General features: G+C 35.7%; 1 protein-coding gene across 2 annotated transcripts in view; it reads right to left on the reverse strand.

The window, feature by feature from the left end:
- Positions 1 to 1,636: 1,636 nt before the first annotated feature.
- The window catches only part of LOC107660474 (mediator of RNA polymerase II transcription subunit 24), a 19,633-nt gene continuing 1,211 nt past the window's right edge, over positions 1,637 to 20,058 (reverse strand). The window contains exons 3-26 of one of the 2 annotated variants that reach the window (XM_016449780.1): positions 18,432 to 18,514; positions 18,117 to 18,155; positions 17,949 to 18,022; positions 17,615 to 17,838; positions 16,416 to 16,527; positions 15,472 to 15,622; positions 15,269 to 15,382; positions 14,356 to 14,409; positions 14,091 to 14,173; positions 13,211 to 13,297; positions 13,015 to 13,126; positions 12,455 to 12,597; positions 12,294 to 12,331; positions 11,454 to 11,536; positions 11,120 to 11,298; positions 9,656 to 9,755; positions 9,290 to 9,465; positions 8,926 to 9,190; positions 8,658 to 8,839; positions 6,176 to 6,269; positions 5,908 to 6,007; positions 4,024 to 4,104; positions 3,727 to 3,875; positions 1,637 to 2,183 (exon numbers count right to left, since the gene is read on the reverse strand). In XM_016449780.1, coding sequence (XP_016305266.1) covers positions 2,067 to 2,183; positions 3,727 to 3,875; positions 4,024 to 4,104; positions 5,908 to 6,007; positions 6,176 to 6,269; positions 8,658 to 8,839; positions 8,926 to 9,190; positions 9,290 to 9,465; positions 9,656 to 9,755; positions 11,120 to 11,298; positions 11,454 to 11,536; positions 12,294 to 12,331; positions 12,455 to 12,597; positions 13,015 to 13,126; positions 13,211 to 13,297; positions 14,091 to 14,173; positions 14,356 to 14,409; positions 15,269 to 15,382; positions 15,472 to 15,622; positions 16,416 to 16,527; positions 17,615 to 17,838; positions 17,949 to 18,022; positions 18,117 to 18,155; positions 18,432 to 18,514 — 2,840 coding nt within the window. In that variant the 3' untranslated portion in view covers positions 1,637 to 2,066. Of the gene's footprint in view, positions 2,184 to 3,726; positions 3,876 to 4,023; positions 4,105 to 5,907; positions 6,008 to 6,175; positions 6,270 to 8,657; positions 8,840 to 8,925; positions 9,191 to 9,289; positions 9,466 to 9,655; positions 9,756 to 11,119; positions 11,332 to 11,453; positions 11,537 to 12,293; positions 12,332 to 12,454; positions 12,598 to 13,014; positions 13,127 to 13,210; positions 13,298 to 14,090; positions 14,174 to 14,355; positions 14,410 to 15,268; positions 15,383 to 15,471; positions 15,623 to 16,415; positions 16,528 to 17,614; positions 17,839 to 17,948; positions 18,023 to 18,116; positions 18,156 to 18,431; positions 18,515 to 20,058 lie in introns of both variants that reach the window. The other variant, XM_016449779.1, reaches the window with a different exon arrangement.

The raw sequence follows: 20,058 nt of genomic DNA on the forward strand, positions 1-20,058 counted from the left end.
TAAAAAAACTATGTGAACTACATAAAAATGTCAAAAACACTGAACATCACAAGAACTGCAGTATTGTGTCACCTTATGTGATCGTAAAAGATAAGCAAATCAGATGGAAGTCTTTTCTCCTCTTTAAACCATTGACTTGAAATAAAACTTTCATGCTTTTTTTTTTAAAGAAAATATCCATGTCATAATATTAATGAGCCACAATTATTTGACAAACTTTAAAATAACTCAAATCCATGAATCATTCTTTATTTTAAGGGATTTTTTGTTGTGCCTGGCTCGTCAGTTGGAGTCAACTGGATTTGGGTCCTGACATTCCCATACTTGACATGGATGTTTTTTTTTTTTGTTTGTTTTTGGCCGTTGTGAATATAAAATATATATTATTGTGAATATAAAATATATATTTTTTGAAAATATATATTTTAAGTGTCATATTTCATACATCAGGCTTCTATGGCTCATATTGTATGATATAGGAGAATATGGAGCTTATACTGCAGGAAAAGACAATGCAATTTTATTATCCAAACTAAACAAAAATCTGCAGTTTCCTGCAGTAGCTGTTGTATTGCCAAAAATTGTGACAGCTTGTAATGCAAATCAATGTGATTTTTATAACAGTATAGCAGTCTATTTACATAAAATGCATATAAATATCAGTTGTCACTATATAATTTGTCTCAGCAAAGTGATACTTAAATGCTTACTTTTTGATCAAAGCTCTGTAGTTTCTATTGTGGGGGGGCTAATACAATGAAGACAGATAACTGCCTGAAGATAGATGTTTTTGGAATTATACTAAACTGTCTTTTACTTGCTAAAAAAGCATAAACTATCAATCAGGCAATAGAAGGTATTTAGCAGATTGGGTACAACAGGTTTTCAGCAAAGTTCTGATCATGTTGATAATTTACAGGCCTTTGAAATTTTGTGCATCGAATATGATACAGTATACAGTGTGCTGCCTGCATTAGCATACATGAAGCATATGTTCAATTGAAAGTTCAAATTCAAAGTCCTGCTAAAAGCCATGCATATATGTACACACACACTGATTTTACCACAAATAAAAACACAAATAACACATTTTACCATCAACTACATCTTTTGCCTCAATAAACTTCTAATTTGCTGCTCATTAATAGTTTGTAAGGTAGTTGTTAAGTTTAGGTATTGGGTAGGATTAGGAATGTAGAATATGTGCTTTATAAGTACTAATAAACAGCCAATATGTCAATAATAGAAATGCTAATAAGCAAATAGTTAATAGCGAGGATTGGTCCCCATACTAAAGTGTTACCCACATTTTGTAAATCTTACTTTCATCAAATAAAGAACAGTTTGAGAAAAGGTGGCCAACTAATGGTAAAATACACCCCCATTAGTTTTTCCTATGTACGTAGATAATATCTAATGGTAAAGATATTTCATAGTGTGAAACCAAAGATAACTCTGACTTCAGTGGAAATCTAATGTGTAATCACTGCTGAACAAACACTTTTGCTCATGCTTGTTGACAGGCGTAAAATACACCTTATGAAGACAAATTTTAACACAAGAAATGGCATAGAGAAGCATCTCCAAGAGTGTTACCATTTTATTGGCATTTTAGTAAAAATATACAATAATGGGGTTTCATATTTCGTAGGAAATTAAAATCACAGGCATTGTTTATAAAAACACACAAAAAGTAGTGAACACACAATACTACATGAACTTTGACAACGTATATATACATAAAAAAACAAACATACCACAATTTTACTTTCTGTTTACTTATGATTGATGGAAACAAAAGGCAAATTAATGTGAGCAGTCAGCAGTCAGTGACCGTTTCAGTTCACAGGTATGCCCACGTATGTCAAATCAGAACTAACACTGAGCTGTCCTCGAGACGTCAGACGTGAAAGCAACATTAAAACCCACCAGCAGTTACAGGAATCATATGTAAATAATGAGGGAAAACGTCTGTTCTCTCCTGGGGAGGGAGGTTGAAGCAGTTTCCTCTGTCGCACACCTACCAAAACCACGTCTTCTTCGAGGCGCGTTGGAGTGAATGTCCTCTACAGAGCAGCGATGGCTTTAGCTGCCATTCTCCGGCCCAGTGGAAGGCTCAGGTCTGTGATGGACAGCACAGTTTTGGGTTTTGCCAGTGCCTGAAACTTCACCAGTTCTGAAATCTGTGAAGACAAATAGAAAGCAATTCATGAAAGACTTTTCACGCTACAATTTTGGGCTGCATGATAATAGTTAAACTGATAATCATGATCACTGTGCACAAAAATGACACCTCCCTGCATCTTATTTGCTGAATGAAATCCAATACTCCAATCCAATATCACTTTTTCCCAAAATATTTGATGTGCATTGTACTCTTGACCATGAAGGACATAAAAGGCCGACTTGAATATGTTAAAAAATAATTTGGATAGACCTGTGGAGTTCTTGGAGAATGTTTTATGGAGCGATGAGACCAAACTGGAACCTTTTGGATCCATGTATCAGCGGTATGTCTGGTGCCATTGAGGTGGACCAGTTTCATTATGGGAGTACTTCGCTGCTGCAGGAAATGGAAATCTTGACGTATAAAGGACATCATGGATTCTCTGAAGTATTAGGTAATTTTGTCAAAGACTGTGATGTCTTTCGTGCAGAGACTGAAGCTGATGATCACGGGAATTTCCAGCAGGGCAACCATACGCGTCCAAATTTCCTGAAGCTTGGTTGAGAGATTGGTCTTGAGTGGCCCGTTTAGTCTCCAGATATAAATCTCATTAAAGCAAAAGATTATCAGTGATCTGAAAGATTTTGCACATGAGGAATGGGCCAAGATTCCTGTAGAGAGGTCTCAGAAGCTTGTAAACACTTAGAGGCAACGTTTATTGGAGGTTATAAAGAATAAAAGATTCTCTACAAAATTTAACTTTAGGGGGTTGAATAATTTTGTACATGAATGTTTAGAGCCAATTATCTATATCTTTTTTTGTCACACTTTACTTTAGGTTCCAACTCTTACTATTAACTAACTATTAACTATGACTTCTGCCTCAAACTCCTAATTTGCTGGTTATTAATAGTTAGTAAGGTAGTTGTTAAGTTTAGGTAAGGGGTATGTTTAAGGGATCTAAAATATGATCATGCAGAATAAGTACTCTATAAATACTAATAAACAGCCAATATGTTAGTAATATGCATGCTAATATGCAACTAGTTAATAGTGAGAGTTGGTCCTTAAAGTGTTACCATTTTTTTTTTTTCATCAACTTTACCAAGGATCACTGAAATGTGTATTATTAAACTTTCTATAATGATTTAGAAATGCGTTAGTTGAACTGTTTTCGTAAAGTTTAGCTCATGGCAACAGAATGTCAGTCAGGATGGCTTCCTTGACAGGAAGTTAAATAATTTTGGCTGCAACTGTACATGTTTGTCAGCATTTTCAGATCATCAGCGCTTTTTTTTTTCCTTCCAGTGCAGAGAGAGTACCAAGCATGAAAGCCTGTGGAGGCTTGTTACCAATGCAAGATAACGAAAATGTCAAACATAAAAAACACAAACAAACAAAAAAGTTCTCAGGATGAACAACCAGTAGGCCAATTTAGCAGATGACTATGCTTATTTAAATCAAGAGAAGCAGAAATTGTGATCTAATTGTGCAATCCTTCTAGAATACTGCATGTATATAAGTATGTGTTGTGCATGCATACAAGATGATTCTCTCACCATGGTAAAGGGCATAAATTGCAAGATGCTGCCCCGGCTGCCTTGCTCGGAGCACTCCACACACTCCTCGATAAAGCTCTGAACAAACTGTGTGTGAGGACCTGCTGTCTTGGACCCCAAGAGAGATGAAATCAACAGGAACAGATTTGCTAGAAAGAAAAAAAAGACAAGAATCTTCTTTGACTCTGACTTGTAAATAAGCAGTATGGTGGCGGTACAAATATGGTACCAGATGGTAACACCATGTTATTAATCTATCTAGTGGCACTAAATGATCAGCAGAGATGCAGCACAAACCTAGCACTCTGTTGAGAGGGTCTCTCATGTTGACGGTGTGAAGCTGAGAGGCAGACAGTGAACTGCTCATGGAACGGTCACCTAGAAAAGATAACATCAGTTACTCTGAGTTGGTCAGTTCTTATTGACCTAAATGTAATGTAGAAAAAAAAAAAGAAAAAAAAAAAAAGAAATGTGTACTGTCACAGTAGCTATCTAAGCAGATTTCACTAAATCAAATCCTGCTAACTTCCCTTTCTCGGTTGACTGCATTAATAAAATCAACACTTTCGCTTCCGGCTCTTGCTTCTTTTTTTCAGTGAAAGTGACTAAATAGCCCTGGCTTCCAGACACTGCTTATAACAATACTGTTTTTTTATTTTTTATTTCTCTATTTCGATTTTCTATCTACACATCCACAAATAGTTAACCTTTATAATGTTAAAAAAATATATTTTTTAGTTAAGAAACAGTATACTTTAAAGCATATAAAGTGTTTTTTTGTGATTGTATTTTTGTATCAGTATTTTTCACACTACATACTATGCTTCTGTGATGTTTGTACTTTGTTTGGAGATGCTTTTAGGATGGTGCCACATGAAATACATAGGATGCACCACATCCATTGTTCATGCTACACTGACAATACTATAGCCTACTGTATAATATTTGATACACAAAATTCTAAGTAGGGTTGCAAAGAGGTGGAACATTTTCCGGAAACTTTCCAAAAATCCCTGGAATATTCCAAAAAATCCTGGAAAGTTTCCAAAATTTCTGGAATGTTTCAGAAATGTACTGGAAATTTTCCACCTTTTTGCAACCCTAATTTCTAAGGCCTCTAAATTAGCTACATGATCAAAACTTTGCTGAAAAACCTGTTGTTCACAATCCACTACATGCCTTCTGTGTGATTGATTTTTTAGTAAGTAATAGACAGTTTAATATAATTGCAAAAATGTCCACCTTCAGGTCGTGGCACATGTCTTTATGCTATGAAATCTTTGAGTTTTATAAAATAAGCATATTGTTAGTAATATTTCATGATGGACAGAAGCAACTTTATCCATACATCATTATTTAGAAAAATCAAATGTGATACATCAGTCTTTTGAGAAATGTTTGTAGTTTGTTTTCTCAATCATCATTGTATTTCATTGCATTATATGTTTTGCCCCCCACAACTACAAAGCTTTGATCATAAGACTACGAATTTAAAAATCATGTTACTAAGTTATATTATTAGGAGACAGGGTGACAATTGATATTAATACACATTGTATGTAAGTAGTGTGCTATAATCTAATAAAGGCTTCAAGGATTCTTATTTTTTGGCCATATAAAAATTAGCAACTGCACCAAATTGCAGTTTTGCTCAGTTTGGGCCTCTGAATAAAATTAAGGTGCTTTTTTGCCTCCTCAAGTATTATTTACATATTTTTCTATATCACTCTATATGAGACACAAAAGCCTGATGCATCAACTATGATACTCAAAAAAAGCTAAATACTGTAGTCTAAATAAACTGTGTTTATTAAGACTACAACTGTGTCTTTTCTCCTGAAAATTTAGTTTAATTTATTTAATATGTCAGACTTCATATATGTACAGGGTTAAGGGTTAAATTAACTAAAGCGTTTTCTGGTTTGTCTTTGGTAAATTAGCCTATATGTGTATTTTTAAAACCTTGTCACTGGCATATTGAGTGATACTGCCACAGGAAGCTCAAAAATATCGCAAGCTATGTTGCATTTATGTGGGGATTTTTGCAGCATATGCAGTTTTGGTTAACAGTTTCTAGATTGACTAATAGATAAAAAAAACACATATATAAAAATTGCATTAAAATGCAGCTCTTATTGTTTTTGTCTAGCTTGTGGCAGGTGGGGCAGGTTAGGAAATGACCTGGACTGGACAGCATGACAGTCTCATCCTCATTGGAGCTGAGCAGACGCATCAGTTTAGATGGTTGCGTGTCGTCCAAAGGAAACAGGCTGGTGTAATCCTACAACCAACAGAAGAAGAGTGTGTTAATTACTAATAACACCCAAGCTTAAGTTTTAAGAATTACATGCTTAATGGGCAAGACATACCTGTGTTAAATATGCGACTGTGTGTGAGAACACAAAGAATGACAGTTAACAAAAGCTGTGAGAGAAACCGTGTGACTGACCTCTATATCCTCGCGTTGTCTCTTGCGCTGTCGTGCTGATGCTTGACCCTTATGGTGAGATGAGTAAGAACTAAGAGCACACCACACTGACAACCTATAACACACATATACACAGAGGTGTAAAGTATTGGAGTAAATGTAATTAGTTACTGTACTCGAGTATCTTTTCGGGTACTTTGTAGTTGTACTAAGTATCAAAGATATTAGCAACTTTTACTCTTTACTTCACTATATTTTGTAATGAGTATCTGTACTCTTTACTCCACTACATTTGAAATGAGTGGCATCTTTGAGCCTATATTTAGTATAAGTAAAATACTTAAGTACTGATAAAATCAGATACTCTAAGACTTTTACACTCAAGTTGTTTTGGAATTGGTGACTTGTAACGTGTAGTGGAGTAAGGTATCTACTTTTACTCAAGTATGGTTTTTAGGTACTCTTTACACCTCTGCATATACAAACACATTATCATCTTTTTTTTTTTTTATAAAAACCTTGTGAAATTAAAATAGGAGCTTTGTGGCTTTTAGTTCCTGTCTGTTAGCTACATGCTAGTGTACTGTGAAACACTGACTACAGACATTAAAATTTGGTCTCACTGCATTAAAGCAGGTTGAAAATCTGTCAGATGAAGGGAGATTCATATCAAGCATATTTGATCTCATGTAATATATTGATTTAACTTACTGTAACTAAATTTAAAGAAAAAAATGGAAAGAGAAACCAAGAAGGAAAAAGCCTGACAACTCAATATATATATCAAAACGGATGTTCGTGAATCCTAGACTGAAAAAAGGAGGAAGTGGATCAAAGAAAGCAAGTAAAAAGAGGAATGGGCGTAAAGGACTGGGGTTCATTCATACATAAATTCATCATTCATTTATGAAACGATCCTTTCTGAGAAAAACTGCTGACCTGCAAATGCATAACCAAAAATAAATAAATTAAAAATTGTATTAAACAATGAAAGTATGTAAACCGTTTGTGAGGGCTCCATCTGTCTTTCCATGTTAACTCAAGTACATGACAATGTGGATTTTCCTGTGGCGTCAATAATGGGGTCAACTATAGAAGGATACAGATGTCATTGTCATAGAGGATATTGTGAAAGATGGGACACTAATGACCTTTGACCAACAACCCTCTACATTGCGAGTAAATCACTCGCATATGCGACTAAATCTTCACTCTGGGCGACTAAATTATGTCTAATATTAGCCAATGGCTAATAAATTCTTAGATTTTACTCGCCAGTGTGTGAGTTAGAGGCTAAATATAAGTTTAGCACAGATATTTTCACTCGCCGAACTCTTGACTGAGCGCTTCAGAGTTTCATTCTCTGTCAAGCGACCTGTGCTATTCTTCAATTAATCTGAATGGATGCGCAGCCCACCTGTATTTGACGTACCGTAAACTGTAGTGTAAAGGCGCACAACTTGCTGTTGCTTTGTCTCACACACACGCAAAGAGAGAGACAGAGCAAGAGAATCTTACATAAAGTAGAATAAACGCACTACATGTAAACGATATTCTTTGTTGTATTTTCCTGTCAAAATTAACAGCGTTCCTTTGGAATTCTTCAGCTTTTAAGAACTGCCGGGTTCTCCGGTAGTGGGTGGAGCTAATGCGCAAAGGACAATCTCATTGGCTGGCACTCACCTATTATCGTCCCTGTTTTGATTTCAGCAAATCAATTCGAGCGAACGCAGGCAATGCGATTAATATTCATGAACCCAGCAGCTCATTAATCCTAGTGCGTTTTATATTGTTATTAGTAGAATTCGTAGTAGTATTGCTATCTTATCAGTATTATTATATATTTTGTTCCTTTTTTATAGAAACACTAAATGACAAAACAATATCTTAAGCACCACCACCAGTCCTAAGTTCAGTCAACATGACAAATATGAAAAATTATTCTAATTACTAAAGTTCTATCATCATATAATGCTTAATTATCATAATACCATATTATAATGTTTGACTGACTGACTGATGTTAAAGGGATAGTTCACCCAAAAATGAAAATTCTGTCATCATTTACTCACCCTCATGTCGTTCCAAACCTGTATGAGTTGCTTTCTTATGTTGAACATAAAAGATATATATATATATATATATATATAAAATAGTATATCAAATATTTAATATTAGTCTGGCGAGTAAGCTAAACAATTTACTAGCCAATGGTGATTCTATTGCCAAGGTGTCCGTATAAAGCACTAATGCATCACTGTGGTAACTATTTAAGTAGATTTTTACAGTGTAAAGCAAAACCGCAAATTAAGATCTCTACAATTTTTAGCATTAAGGCCTAGGAGGAGTCCTTTATTCAATTATACTGAGTATCCTTTAATACTGTATTTGAATTGACAAGAATTAAAAAATGTTTTGTTTTTGGGTTAGGTTTTGCTTTAAGTGTACCTAAAGTGTGTTTGTTTACCATACTTCTAATGCAAATGCAATAAAAAGCTCATACTTTGCAAGGGCTCTTCCTGGAGGGTCTGCCAGGCTGTGCCAGTGGGCAGGGTCAGTGAGGAGACGTGGCAGAATGTGACCCAGCAGGGTGAGGGTGATCTGTTGCATGTCCAGGCAGAAGATACTGTACAGCAACTCAACCACACGAGACGCCCACTCCTTACGGGTCTCCTTCAGGAGCTCCTACAACACAAACACACAATCAAGTCTGATAACAGGTACAGTTAAATTCTCATAATCTGTAGTAGCGCAAACCCAGACACATTTACCTTCACCAGGTTGTTAGTAAACCAGAACACTCCTCCCATATGTAGCAGGTTCTCAAAGAGATGGAATGCATGGGAGTCCACCCAGCCCTTCTCCAGAACCTCCCTAAATTGAATCTGCAGAGCCTGGCGGATGGGCTGACGGGCTGGGAGAAGGTTCCGGTAGGGAATGGGCTCCTGACCCTCGACTGCTGGCCGCAGGGAGAGTCCTGTCTGCTGAAATACATCAGCACACATGTGCTCCAAGATAGAGCTCATGATCACCACACTGGACATAGTGAGAGAGAGATACCAATCAATCACGACAACTAGCAATTCACAACTCATGATGTGGGAGTATGGCCTGGTGTGTGTAGACATTCCTTACCGCTCATGGTAGAACTGCAAAGTGTTTTCTCCTGACATAGGGGTCATGAGTTGACGAATCATAGTCTGAGGTTTTTCTCTCTCGTCCAAACCCAGCATCCGAACGTGTGCCACCAGCCATGCCACTGCACAGATGGCCATACTGCACACCTTCCCTTTGATGTTATCGGTGATCTTCTACACTCACAGAAAGAGAAAGAGACTTCTTTAATTACAGATAATAAAAATTAAACAACTGTATTCCTACAATATGTTCCAACTATGATCTTTTTAAATTGTCATATGACTCCATGACAATAAATGTCTTATTGCTTTTAGAAACGCTGTGTCTGGTTAGGACACAACTGGACACTATGAATTTCCTTACCAGAACAGCCTCCACTGATAAAACTCCATTCTCCCAGGCATTCAGAATCTCCAGTATAGCTGCTGGTGTACTGAGACATATTTCATGCCATTTCATCTGACTGGAGAGAGAGCACATGTTTGACTAACAAATCCTTAAAGGAATAGTTCACCCAAAAATGAAAATGTTGTCATCATGTACTTACCGTCATGTCATTCCAAACCTGGACAAGTTTCTTTCTTATGTTGAACACAAAAGAAGATATTTTGAAGAATTTTGGGGAACCCAACTGTTGTTGGTCCAGTTAATCCAAAAATTAAAATGTTGTCATCATTTACTGACCCTCATGTCGTTACAAACCTGTATAAGTTTATTTCTTATGTTGAACACAAAGTAACATAGAAATACTAGGGAATACTGGGGGAAATAATATGGAAAGAAATACTATGGAAATCAATGGGGACCATCAACTTTTTGATTACCAGCATTCTTCAAAATATCTTCTATGTTTAACATAAGAAAGAAACTCATACAGGTTTGGAAACACATGATGGTGAGTAAATGATGACAACATTTTCATTTTTGGGTGAACTATCCCTTTAAGACAGAAAAAAGCCCAAAAAAGCCACACAAAAAAAACATCCTCAATTTATTGAAACTGCAAAAACATCAATTTATAATCTGTAGCTCATTTGACTGCCCACAAAGCTCTTCTTCAACAATTAATTCGAATTAATTTAATTTCTTAAAACATTCTTCTTAAGATCGCCCTGTCCCAGGTCTGTATATTCAAATTCTTCATCAAATGCAGTATATACACTGAAAGTATGCAATTTTGAATGCCTTTTTAATTTTTTTATTTAGGTCCTAGGTCAAATTTCGTAGGAATGCCTGCCAAAATAGGCTCAAATTTCAGCTTTGTAGACACTTTATTCAAGGAAACACTTACATTCTTATACTAACTACCATGTTATAAGGTATTTAGGCAGTTATGTTTAAACAGAGTAATTCATGACAACATATTTTTTATTTTATTTTATTAAAAAGAATAAATAAGTTTAATATGTTTTACCAACACAAACATTAGCGAAAACTTCTTTTGCATATTTATCTGATAAAAATACTAGTGCTGTCGATTTAACCTTAATTAAAGTTCATTTGGTGCAATTAAGTACAGAATAAATAATGCATTAAAATTATTAATGCTTTTAATGCACCCCGCACCAGCCCAGACCTGTATGCCATCTTACACTGATGTACATGATTGCATGCAGTTGCTGATGTACGGAGGGATGTATGGAAATATTTTTGAGTGATGACAAAAAATTATTCATAAACAATTTAAACCAATTCACAGAAATGAACTTAACTAACCAAGTCTAACATCACTAGAGTGGGTGCTATACTGTATAAATCAATGTTTCATGAACATGTTAATGTGACAGGTGTGATTGGTATATGTAGCTGATATGAAGCAGCACTTACACAAGCTTCATCTCAGAGGAAGAATTAAGCAGGGCCACCAGACTCTCCACCTTCCCAGACTCAGGTCTGAAGCAAGGGTGGTCTGGATTCAGGGTCTTCCCTTCCTCTGGCATGCATGTCTGCAACCACGTCTCAAAGAAGGGTGTCTCGCTCGATGGGCTGGGGTCCGAAAGAATCACCTGGACAGGTTGGGTGACTGATGTGATCAATGACTTGGATATAGATGTGATTATGAATTAAGAATGTTACTCAATCTTATCAGATTGTAACATCCATCTGCACTTCATCTCAAACACTTGCTCTTTATAATAAACATGTTTGTGTGGAAACTGACCTCTGACCCATAGGTCTGCACGACATGACACAGCATGAGGAAGGAAATGTCGAACAGCAGAGCTCGCACTGATGCAGATTTCGCTAGAAAGTATATTCACAGATGTTATGCTACAAATGAAATTGCTCTCAGATTCGTGGGTAACTAAATCTTCACACATTCTCACACACTAAAGCTAAAAATGACTAAGACAAGCTCACACTGCAGATGTGAATGCTTAAGCAATTGTACATACTTAAAGGGGTCATATGATGCGATTTCAATTTTTCCTTTCTCTTTGGAGTGTTACAAGCTCTTGGTGCATAAAGAAGATCTGTAAAGTTGCAAAGACTAAAGTCTCAAATCCAAAGAGATATTCTTTATAAAAGTTAAGAGTCAGCCACGCCTACCTAAAACGGCTCGTTCTAACACGCCCCCACGTCTACGTCACGATGTGGGAAGATTTGCATAACGCCGCCCAAATGTTCACGCAAAGAAAGAACAAAAAGGCGGGGCATAGAGGAGAAACAATGTACAGTATGTGGAAAATAATGTGTTTTTTGAACCTTAAACCGCATAAACACATTTCATTACACCAAATAATGTTCTTTTTAGCAACATCATATGACCCCTTTAAAATGTGTTCTTCAGTTATGGTGGTAACAAACCTCAATACTTGAGAACAAAACAGAGTGCACTTGATATTTCCGTTATCATTAAAAAAAATAAAATACACAAAGACGACAATTAGAAGTGTCCTGTAATTTCATCTTGCCTAACATATTAGCCTAACACCCATCTAAAAAAGTTATTTATTAACAGGCTGCATGTAATCATAGCAAAATAAAGCACATGACTTACATCCTTCTCCACTGATGTGTTTTGGAAACTCATTCAGCCTGGAAGAGAACAGCAGATATAGATATATATATCTCCTGGACACTCTGTTCATGTATTTATTTGGGTTAAATATATAAGCTGATCCTGATACAATGTATCCAGTCTTATTCATATTGTCTTACTTGATGAATTTGCGAGCAAAAGACTTGAGTTTTCCAGTCGCTGCGGCAGCAGCCAGTAGCAAATCAAGACTCTTTCCTGAGAGCATGTGACCCAAAACTCCCAGCAGTCCCTCAGGAGACTTAGAATGATCCGCATCCACTGTCTAGACAACCAGAAAGGAAGAAAACATGTGACTAAATGGTAACACTTTACAATAAGGTTCTGTTTTATAACATTAGTTTACTATATTACTTAACATTAACTAACAACTAAAATACTTGTTTAACTATATCATAAACATGACACAACAACTCATACTGGGCATTTTTGCCACAATATCTTGAATTTTAGGGGCATATAACTGCATTCTATAGGCTACATCACACGATGAGTTGTTGTCCTGCATCATGTTCGATACCAATTAACTGTATGAAAAGTAAGATGACCTACATAAATCTAGGGTAGGGCAGGTGCATTAAATGCATTAATCATTTTAACATGTTATTTTTTTCATAACTAATAAATTAAATTAACATATTAAATCGACAGCCCTAAAAATAATATAAAACCAGATGAGAACCTTGAGGATGTTGGTGACAGTTGGTTCAGCTCTCAGGATGAGGCCTGGGTTGGGCTGAATATTGGCGTTCTCTGCTGTCTTCAGTCTGGGTGCATGCTCTCTGTCCTCACTCCTGAAGAAAAAAAAAATGGAACAGAGAGACATGTTTATAAAACATGTTTACAATAAAAATAAGAATAAAACATTCTGACCATACCGTTTTGCAGTAAGATTGGCAGTGTTTGCCTCAGACAGCAGGCCCAGTTTATTACACTCCTGCAGTAACAGACTCAAGCAGTCACAGCTACACATACACACACAAACAAACAAACAAACAAGCAACAACAGCGCTATAACATGTCGTACCAGCTGAGCTAACACTATAGTACTGATAAATAGTTTGAGTGCACTGTCAGTCATTTTGAATAAAATAAGTTTTTGTCCATACTAGGGGTGACCCCGAATAGTCGAAGATTCGATGCTTCGATAAGAGGAGCCTGATTCGACTACCAATCATTATCTCACAGTCGAATATTCACGGGGTGTTATGATCATGCCATTTTGGCTATATGGGGGTGCTCAGTGTCTGATTTAACATAGAACTTCTGGTTTTCTCCCAATAAGTTAATATACAGCCTATTAAAATCATGCTGTAAATAAGAATCTGAAAAGAAGAAGCTTCAAATAAATATTTTAATGTGCGTGAATAAATCCAACCACCCCTATAGATTTAAGTTTCACTTTCCATAATCCGTGGCCGACAGAGGAGCATCTTGGCGGCAGGGATTTAAAACTTTAACAAGACTCAAATTGACACAGGCAGAGTGAAAGACTGGACTTTTTCGATCAGGTAGGGTACAAGTGATTTCAAAACATTTCAGCCGGTTTATATATATCGTGTATATATTTTTTATCTCGTATAAGATGCATTTGGTTGCGCTGCAGTAAAGCGCTTCATTGTAGTACTACGGCGATTATCTCTTCAGCGAGCAGCGCGAGCAGGACAAACAACAATGCAGTCCATACAAATCATTATTCTAACTTCCTGTGGTTCAGAACATAACCAATCATAATTAATACAGGTGGTGTTGACATACTTGCATCTCTGGTCGGCTTTATCCAGCAGTGGGGTTAGATTCAGAAGATATGCAAATGCCACATTCACATCCTCCATAAAATCCTGACAAACATATAAAGATGGGCAGGTCAGATGGAGTAATTAACATTTTGGATGATGTGGAATGACATTATGATGGTCGTCAAATGAGGTGTCAAGTGCCATGAGTGACACAAATTGGAAATGGAACCAAAATAGTTCAAACCCTGTAGGTACAGGTGAGGTAAACAGTCAAATAACGGTACCTGTGTCTTTTCCCCTTGTGGGTACTTCTTCAGCCTTAGTAAAACCTGAGGAATCTGAAAAAGCCATGTGAAACAGAAACAGAAAAAAACAAAAAAAACAATGATTCAGTGTTTATACTCCATAAACCATAAACAACAGCTTGACTATGTAAACTCCAAACATAATAATTTATGGAACAGAGACATGTAATGACGATAAGGAGCCTTGTTCTTCTATTAAAGTGATTTTTGGCTATTAAAGCCAAAAAAAAAAGAGAAAATTCGTCATTATTTGCTCAACTCATGTTTTTTCCAAACACGAAAGGAGAAGCTGATGCTGCTTTTTCCATACAATGACAACAAATGCAGACAGATGTTGCCAAAAAAAAGCACCAAAAAAATAACTTGTAGCCTACAAAAGTTGGTCAGTCATACAAAAGTCTTATTCAAGAAAGAAGACTCTTAAGAAAGACATTTATCACAAAAATTTTGTGTTTTAAGTAAAAAGTAATTATGTTTTTTTAAATGACTTATTTTCTTAAGAAGAAAAGCTGTGGTGTTAACTGATTCTCTTGCCAAAGACTCGCTGACAACTCCATGAAAACATTTTGAAGGCTGTCTTTTACTGGACGTCTTCATCATCGAAAGTGTGAACATATTTTTGTCATGACTGACTTGGCTCGAGTTCAGTTCAAAGCATCAATTTTTACATATTTTCAAAGTATTTTGAATCATTCTTTTTAAAGAGTCTGTCTCAAGATGGATCTCTGTCTTTCCTGTGCTCTCCATAGAGTAAGCGCATCCTTGTATTTTTGTCACACGCTGCTGGAGTGAATGTGTCTCATGATATGTGCTGAATGCACTAAAAAGCCAATATTTACCAGAGACAATATTACAATCCAAAGTTCAAGAGTGATTGGTGACTCAAACACACCTTTAGAAAGGTGAAAGCTGTCCATTTCAGTTCCTCATTCCCCTCTGGAGATTCAATGAGCCCAGTGAAACAGGCCTTCCAGATCTCCAGCACAAACAGTGGAGTTGGGATACGCTATAAAGAGAGGAGGGGGAAAACTCATTAGCAAAACCACACACACACACCACTTCATCTGAAGTATGAACACATGTGTCTGAAGTCACCTGCATCCTCTTTATCATCATGAGCTGCTCTACTAATGGCTGCGTCTCTCCAGTGAGGTTCATGGTTCCCTCCAGCATGATGAAGGCATGGACTGAAGGAAACAAGGTGTGGACCGGTGGATCACTCTGAAGACACAACATCTGAGGAATGCTATGAAAACACAAATAATGTCAACAAACACACAATTTCCTTTTACTTTTAAATCATTTTCAAACTACTGATTTATTGGGTAGTTCCTTGGCTCTTTTTATGGTGAGTAACAAGTTGAAATACTATACAAGAGCAATTTTGCTTTAGATGAATTATACTGTAGTGCAGATTAAGGGTTGACTCTCTTCTAATATAACTTCCTAAGTGCACAATTTAATAAAATATGTTTCAATGGTACTGGATTCATGAAGAGCATATCGGTGTATCGTATTGATTTTTTTTTCTTTTTAAAACAAGTTTAAAAGTTTAAAAGACTCTGTTAGCATCTTTGTATGTTGTCATAATGGTTCATCATATTCCTTCCAGACCAGCTTCATTTTAACTACTGTATACTAACATTTAAAATAATAATTTGATACAATTCAATATGTACTTATATTTCTGTAATTACATCTAAAATTACAAACAATTATTTTTTTATAGGTACACAGTAGTTATTTTAACTAACTTATACTTGCGTTGAAAAATTTATATAAATATAATTAATTAATTAACATACAATGCCTAATATAAACATGACTTAATATAAAGTGGGACTATGCTTCCTAGTGAGACACAAGTATTGTGAAACTTAATGGCCAAATTGCATTGAAATCATTGTGATTTTCAAATCGTTGCTTAATTTTATAATTGACAGCAACATCTTTGCAAACACATTGTGAGTAATCAATTTTTTGTCCAGCTCTAACATTACTGCACTTCAAACAGTGAGTCTTGAGTTCTGGATTCTCACCTCTTGACCAATGAAACACACTCTTCAAGATTTTCCTTCAGCGTCGGATTGGTCACAGCATTGAGATTTTCTGACAACTTCAGCAAAGCTTGCTCTACATTGGTCCAGGATGCTTATGAGACAAGAAAAGACATGGAAGTTTAAATGGCATATATGACCTTTATTATTTATTAGATTATTATAATGATATAACGTTAAAAAAATATATATTTTTAAATATTACATTGTTATTCAATAAACAATACATTTACGTGGGTAAATTATATTTATGCATGCATGTATGTCTACAAAAACGTCTGATTGGTGATGCAAACAAATTGGTAATTTGATTCCCAGAAAGAGAGCATTTAAAAGAAATGATTTGTGAAAATCCGTCAGACTCCTCAATTGTAATTTTGAGTCACACAGAATAATAAGCTGATTCAGGACATTAAAAGGTTATTTTAGCAATGGAATACTAGATGACTACTTACTGAATCCTGTGATGTGGACACAATTTTTTTTAAACAGTAAGTGAAAAACCGCAGTCATTATGCAATAAACAGCAGTACGCTGTAGTGTCACATGGCCTCATTATGTTGCAACTGACAGAGTGGGCAAGGGTGCCTCAAAAATTGAATGAGAAAATAAACCACAGTACAAAAATAAAACAAAGCAAATATTGTGAAATATGAGATTAAACTGTATAAATTACTTATTTTTCTGCAGTGACACTGTCCAACAGTGACAGCAGTGGTTAAAGTTTTACATTAAAGGAAATGAAAGGTATGTCTCTGTGTCTATCCATACACTTGTGTTTACGAGTATTTATGACTGAGATGACCTGAAAAGAATGTGAATATTAAAAACAACAGCAAAAGAAATATTTTATCCGACTAATTGCATGTCATGTGAGCATTTACCAACATCAGAGAACTGTAAACATGCAAATGTGTTCTTCAATTATTTACATATTAACTTAAAATCTCAGAGGACACTTGAAGTAAATATTTTTGTTCAACTAACAAAAGTTTGTGAACCCCTGCTACAGCCTATACTGTTTGATTTATGCTTTAAAAAGTATCAAAAGATACGTTTACAAATGACCGAGCACTAAACAGGGTGAATTAACACTATTGATTAATTTGATAAAAGCAACAGAATCTTTGTAAATACATCGAAGATAATTATTATAGAAAATCCTTAGTAAATACACACACCTTGTTCCTCCAGGCGTGCGATGTGCACCAGGGCTCTGCTCTTGGTGCTGTGTAACAGATTGGTCATGCGCTCCAGGCAGGCTCTCAGACTGTTTTCTAACGCAGGCAGAGCACCGGACTCCCGCAGTCTCTCACAGTACCACGCACAGCCCTGCAGGAGCCAAACTACGGTATACAGCATGGCACGGCACAGCCCAATACACTCCTCTGCCTTTCCATGGCAGCTGCGGGAGAGAAACACAAGAGAGAATACATATTACCTGCGTTCTAGAAAAACTGCATCTCACTGACTCTAGGATGGATGGATGGATGTGACTGATTGAAGGATGAGCACCTGAGTCGGTTGGAGAACATATCCATGATCTCGAGCAATGATTTGATACACAGTTCCCGTGAAAAATCATCAAACTGTAGGTGAACAAATGACAATAGTGTGGTTATTTCAATTCAGTCAAGTAGAACTTTGTTTAAAATGAAAAATAAATAAATAAAAACCACTAACCTTGCTGATTGCAGTCAGCACACTAGAATATGACACCATCTACAGGCAGGAGAAAGAATATCATGTCATCAATATAATGCCAACAAGTTGTGCTGGACCTATAGCGTACATACACTGACACCTAGTGGTGTTGTGATGCACAAGATAACAATTTCTGGTGTAGAAATGTACTATTAGCAAGACATTTGTGAGCATTTATTAGCTGAGCAAATGTGGCAAATAACAAGCTATAAGTCAAGTAGTATTGGTGATAATGAACATGCCAAATTTAAAAAATTAAAATTAAATTAGGCTACTGATATGACTTGTTTTCACCTGTGAACTGATGGCATACTTCAGGTAGGACAGGATTAGAGGGTTAGGTGATGGACCAATCATAGCCTGCTCCAGGAGAGCTTCTGTATCAGGAGAAACAGTAATCACACCTTAACAACTACATGACAGGTTACATGTATCACAGAGTGTTATCTAACACAGCGACTTTGGAGGGTTGCAGTTCTGTTCTGACAGGGTTTGGGGCAGCAAAGAAAAAAGCAAATAATAAAAATAATAAATGTGCCTATACACCTTTTTTTATTGAAATCATTTAAGATGTAATAATTTTGGATATTTTTGAGCCCCTGGCAGTTAATGGGTATATAAAAAGGTTGGAATAATTACGATTTTTTTATGTTTTTGAAAGAAGTCTTTTATGATCACCAATGCTGCATTTATTTGATTAAACATACAGTAAAAACAGTATTTTTGTGAAATATTACAATTTAAAATAACCGTCTTCTATTTGAATGTATTATTCATGCGAGTATGTTTTTGCTGCTTAATATTTTTGTGGAAATCATGATATATATATATATATATAATATAATCACACACACACACATTAATCGCACACTTAATCGCATCCAAAATAAACGTTTTTGTTTACATAATGTGTGTACTGTGTATATTTATTATGTATATACTGTATAAACACACACACGTATATATTTAAGAAGAATATGTTATGTTTACATATTAAATGTATGTATATATGATATAATTTATATGAATATAAATATATACATGTAAATACATGTAAATATTTTCAAAATACATGCTGTATGTGTGTCTTTATATATACATAATAAATATACACAGTACACACATATATTATGTAAACATATTATTTTATTAACACAAAACTTTTATTTTGGATGCGATTAATCGTTTGATAGCACTAATATATATACATATACATATACAGCCGTGGTCAGAATTATTGGCACCCTTGGTAAATATGATCAAAGAAGGCTGTGAACATAAATCTGTATTGTTAATAATTTTGATCTTTTATTTTAAAAATTCACATAAATCTAACCTTTCATTGGAGAATAAGAATTTAAAATGGGGGGAAATATCATTATGACATAAATGTTTTTCTCAAATACACGTTGGTCACAATTATTGCTACCCCTAGAAAGTAAAATATATTCCCATTCATATTTACAATTTTGAGCATACCAGGGTGATTATGAACATGAATTTATCCAGCCATGGCTTCCTGTTTCACAGGAATATAAATAGGAGGGAAAACAAAGGCCAAATTCCCTTAATCATCCATCACAATGAGAAAAACCAAAGAATATATTTCTGAAAGAGCTAGAGCAGTCAAAATTCCCATTTCCACCATCAAGGCAATAATTAAGAATTTCCAATCAACAGAAAATGTTACAAATCTGCCTGGAAGAGGACGTGTGCCTATATCGTCCTAATGCATGGTGAGGAGGAGAGTTTGAGTGGCTAACGACTCTCCAAGGACCACAGCTGGAGAATTGCAGAAAATAGTTGAGACTCAGGGTCAAAAAGTGACTGACTCTGTTAGAAATCTTATAATGGGCCATGTTTGGATCTTCCAACCAGACAATAATCCAAAAACAACACAAAAATGGGTCACTGGGCACAA

Source organism: Sinocyclocheilus anshuiensis, unplaced genomic scaffold (assembly GCF_001515605.1).
Source record: "Sinocyclocheilus anshuiensis isolate Anshui unplaced genomic scaffold, SAMN03320099.WGS_v1.1 scaffold1449, whole genome shotgun sequence".
Classification (NCBI taxonomy): Eukaryota; Metazoa; Chordata; class Actinopteri; order Cypriniformes; family Cyprinidae; genus Sinocyclocheilus; species Sinocyclocheilus anshuiensis.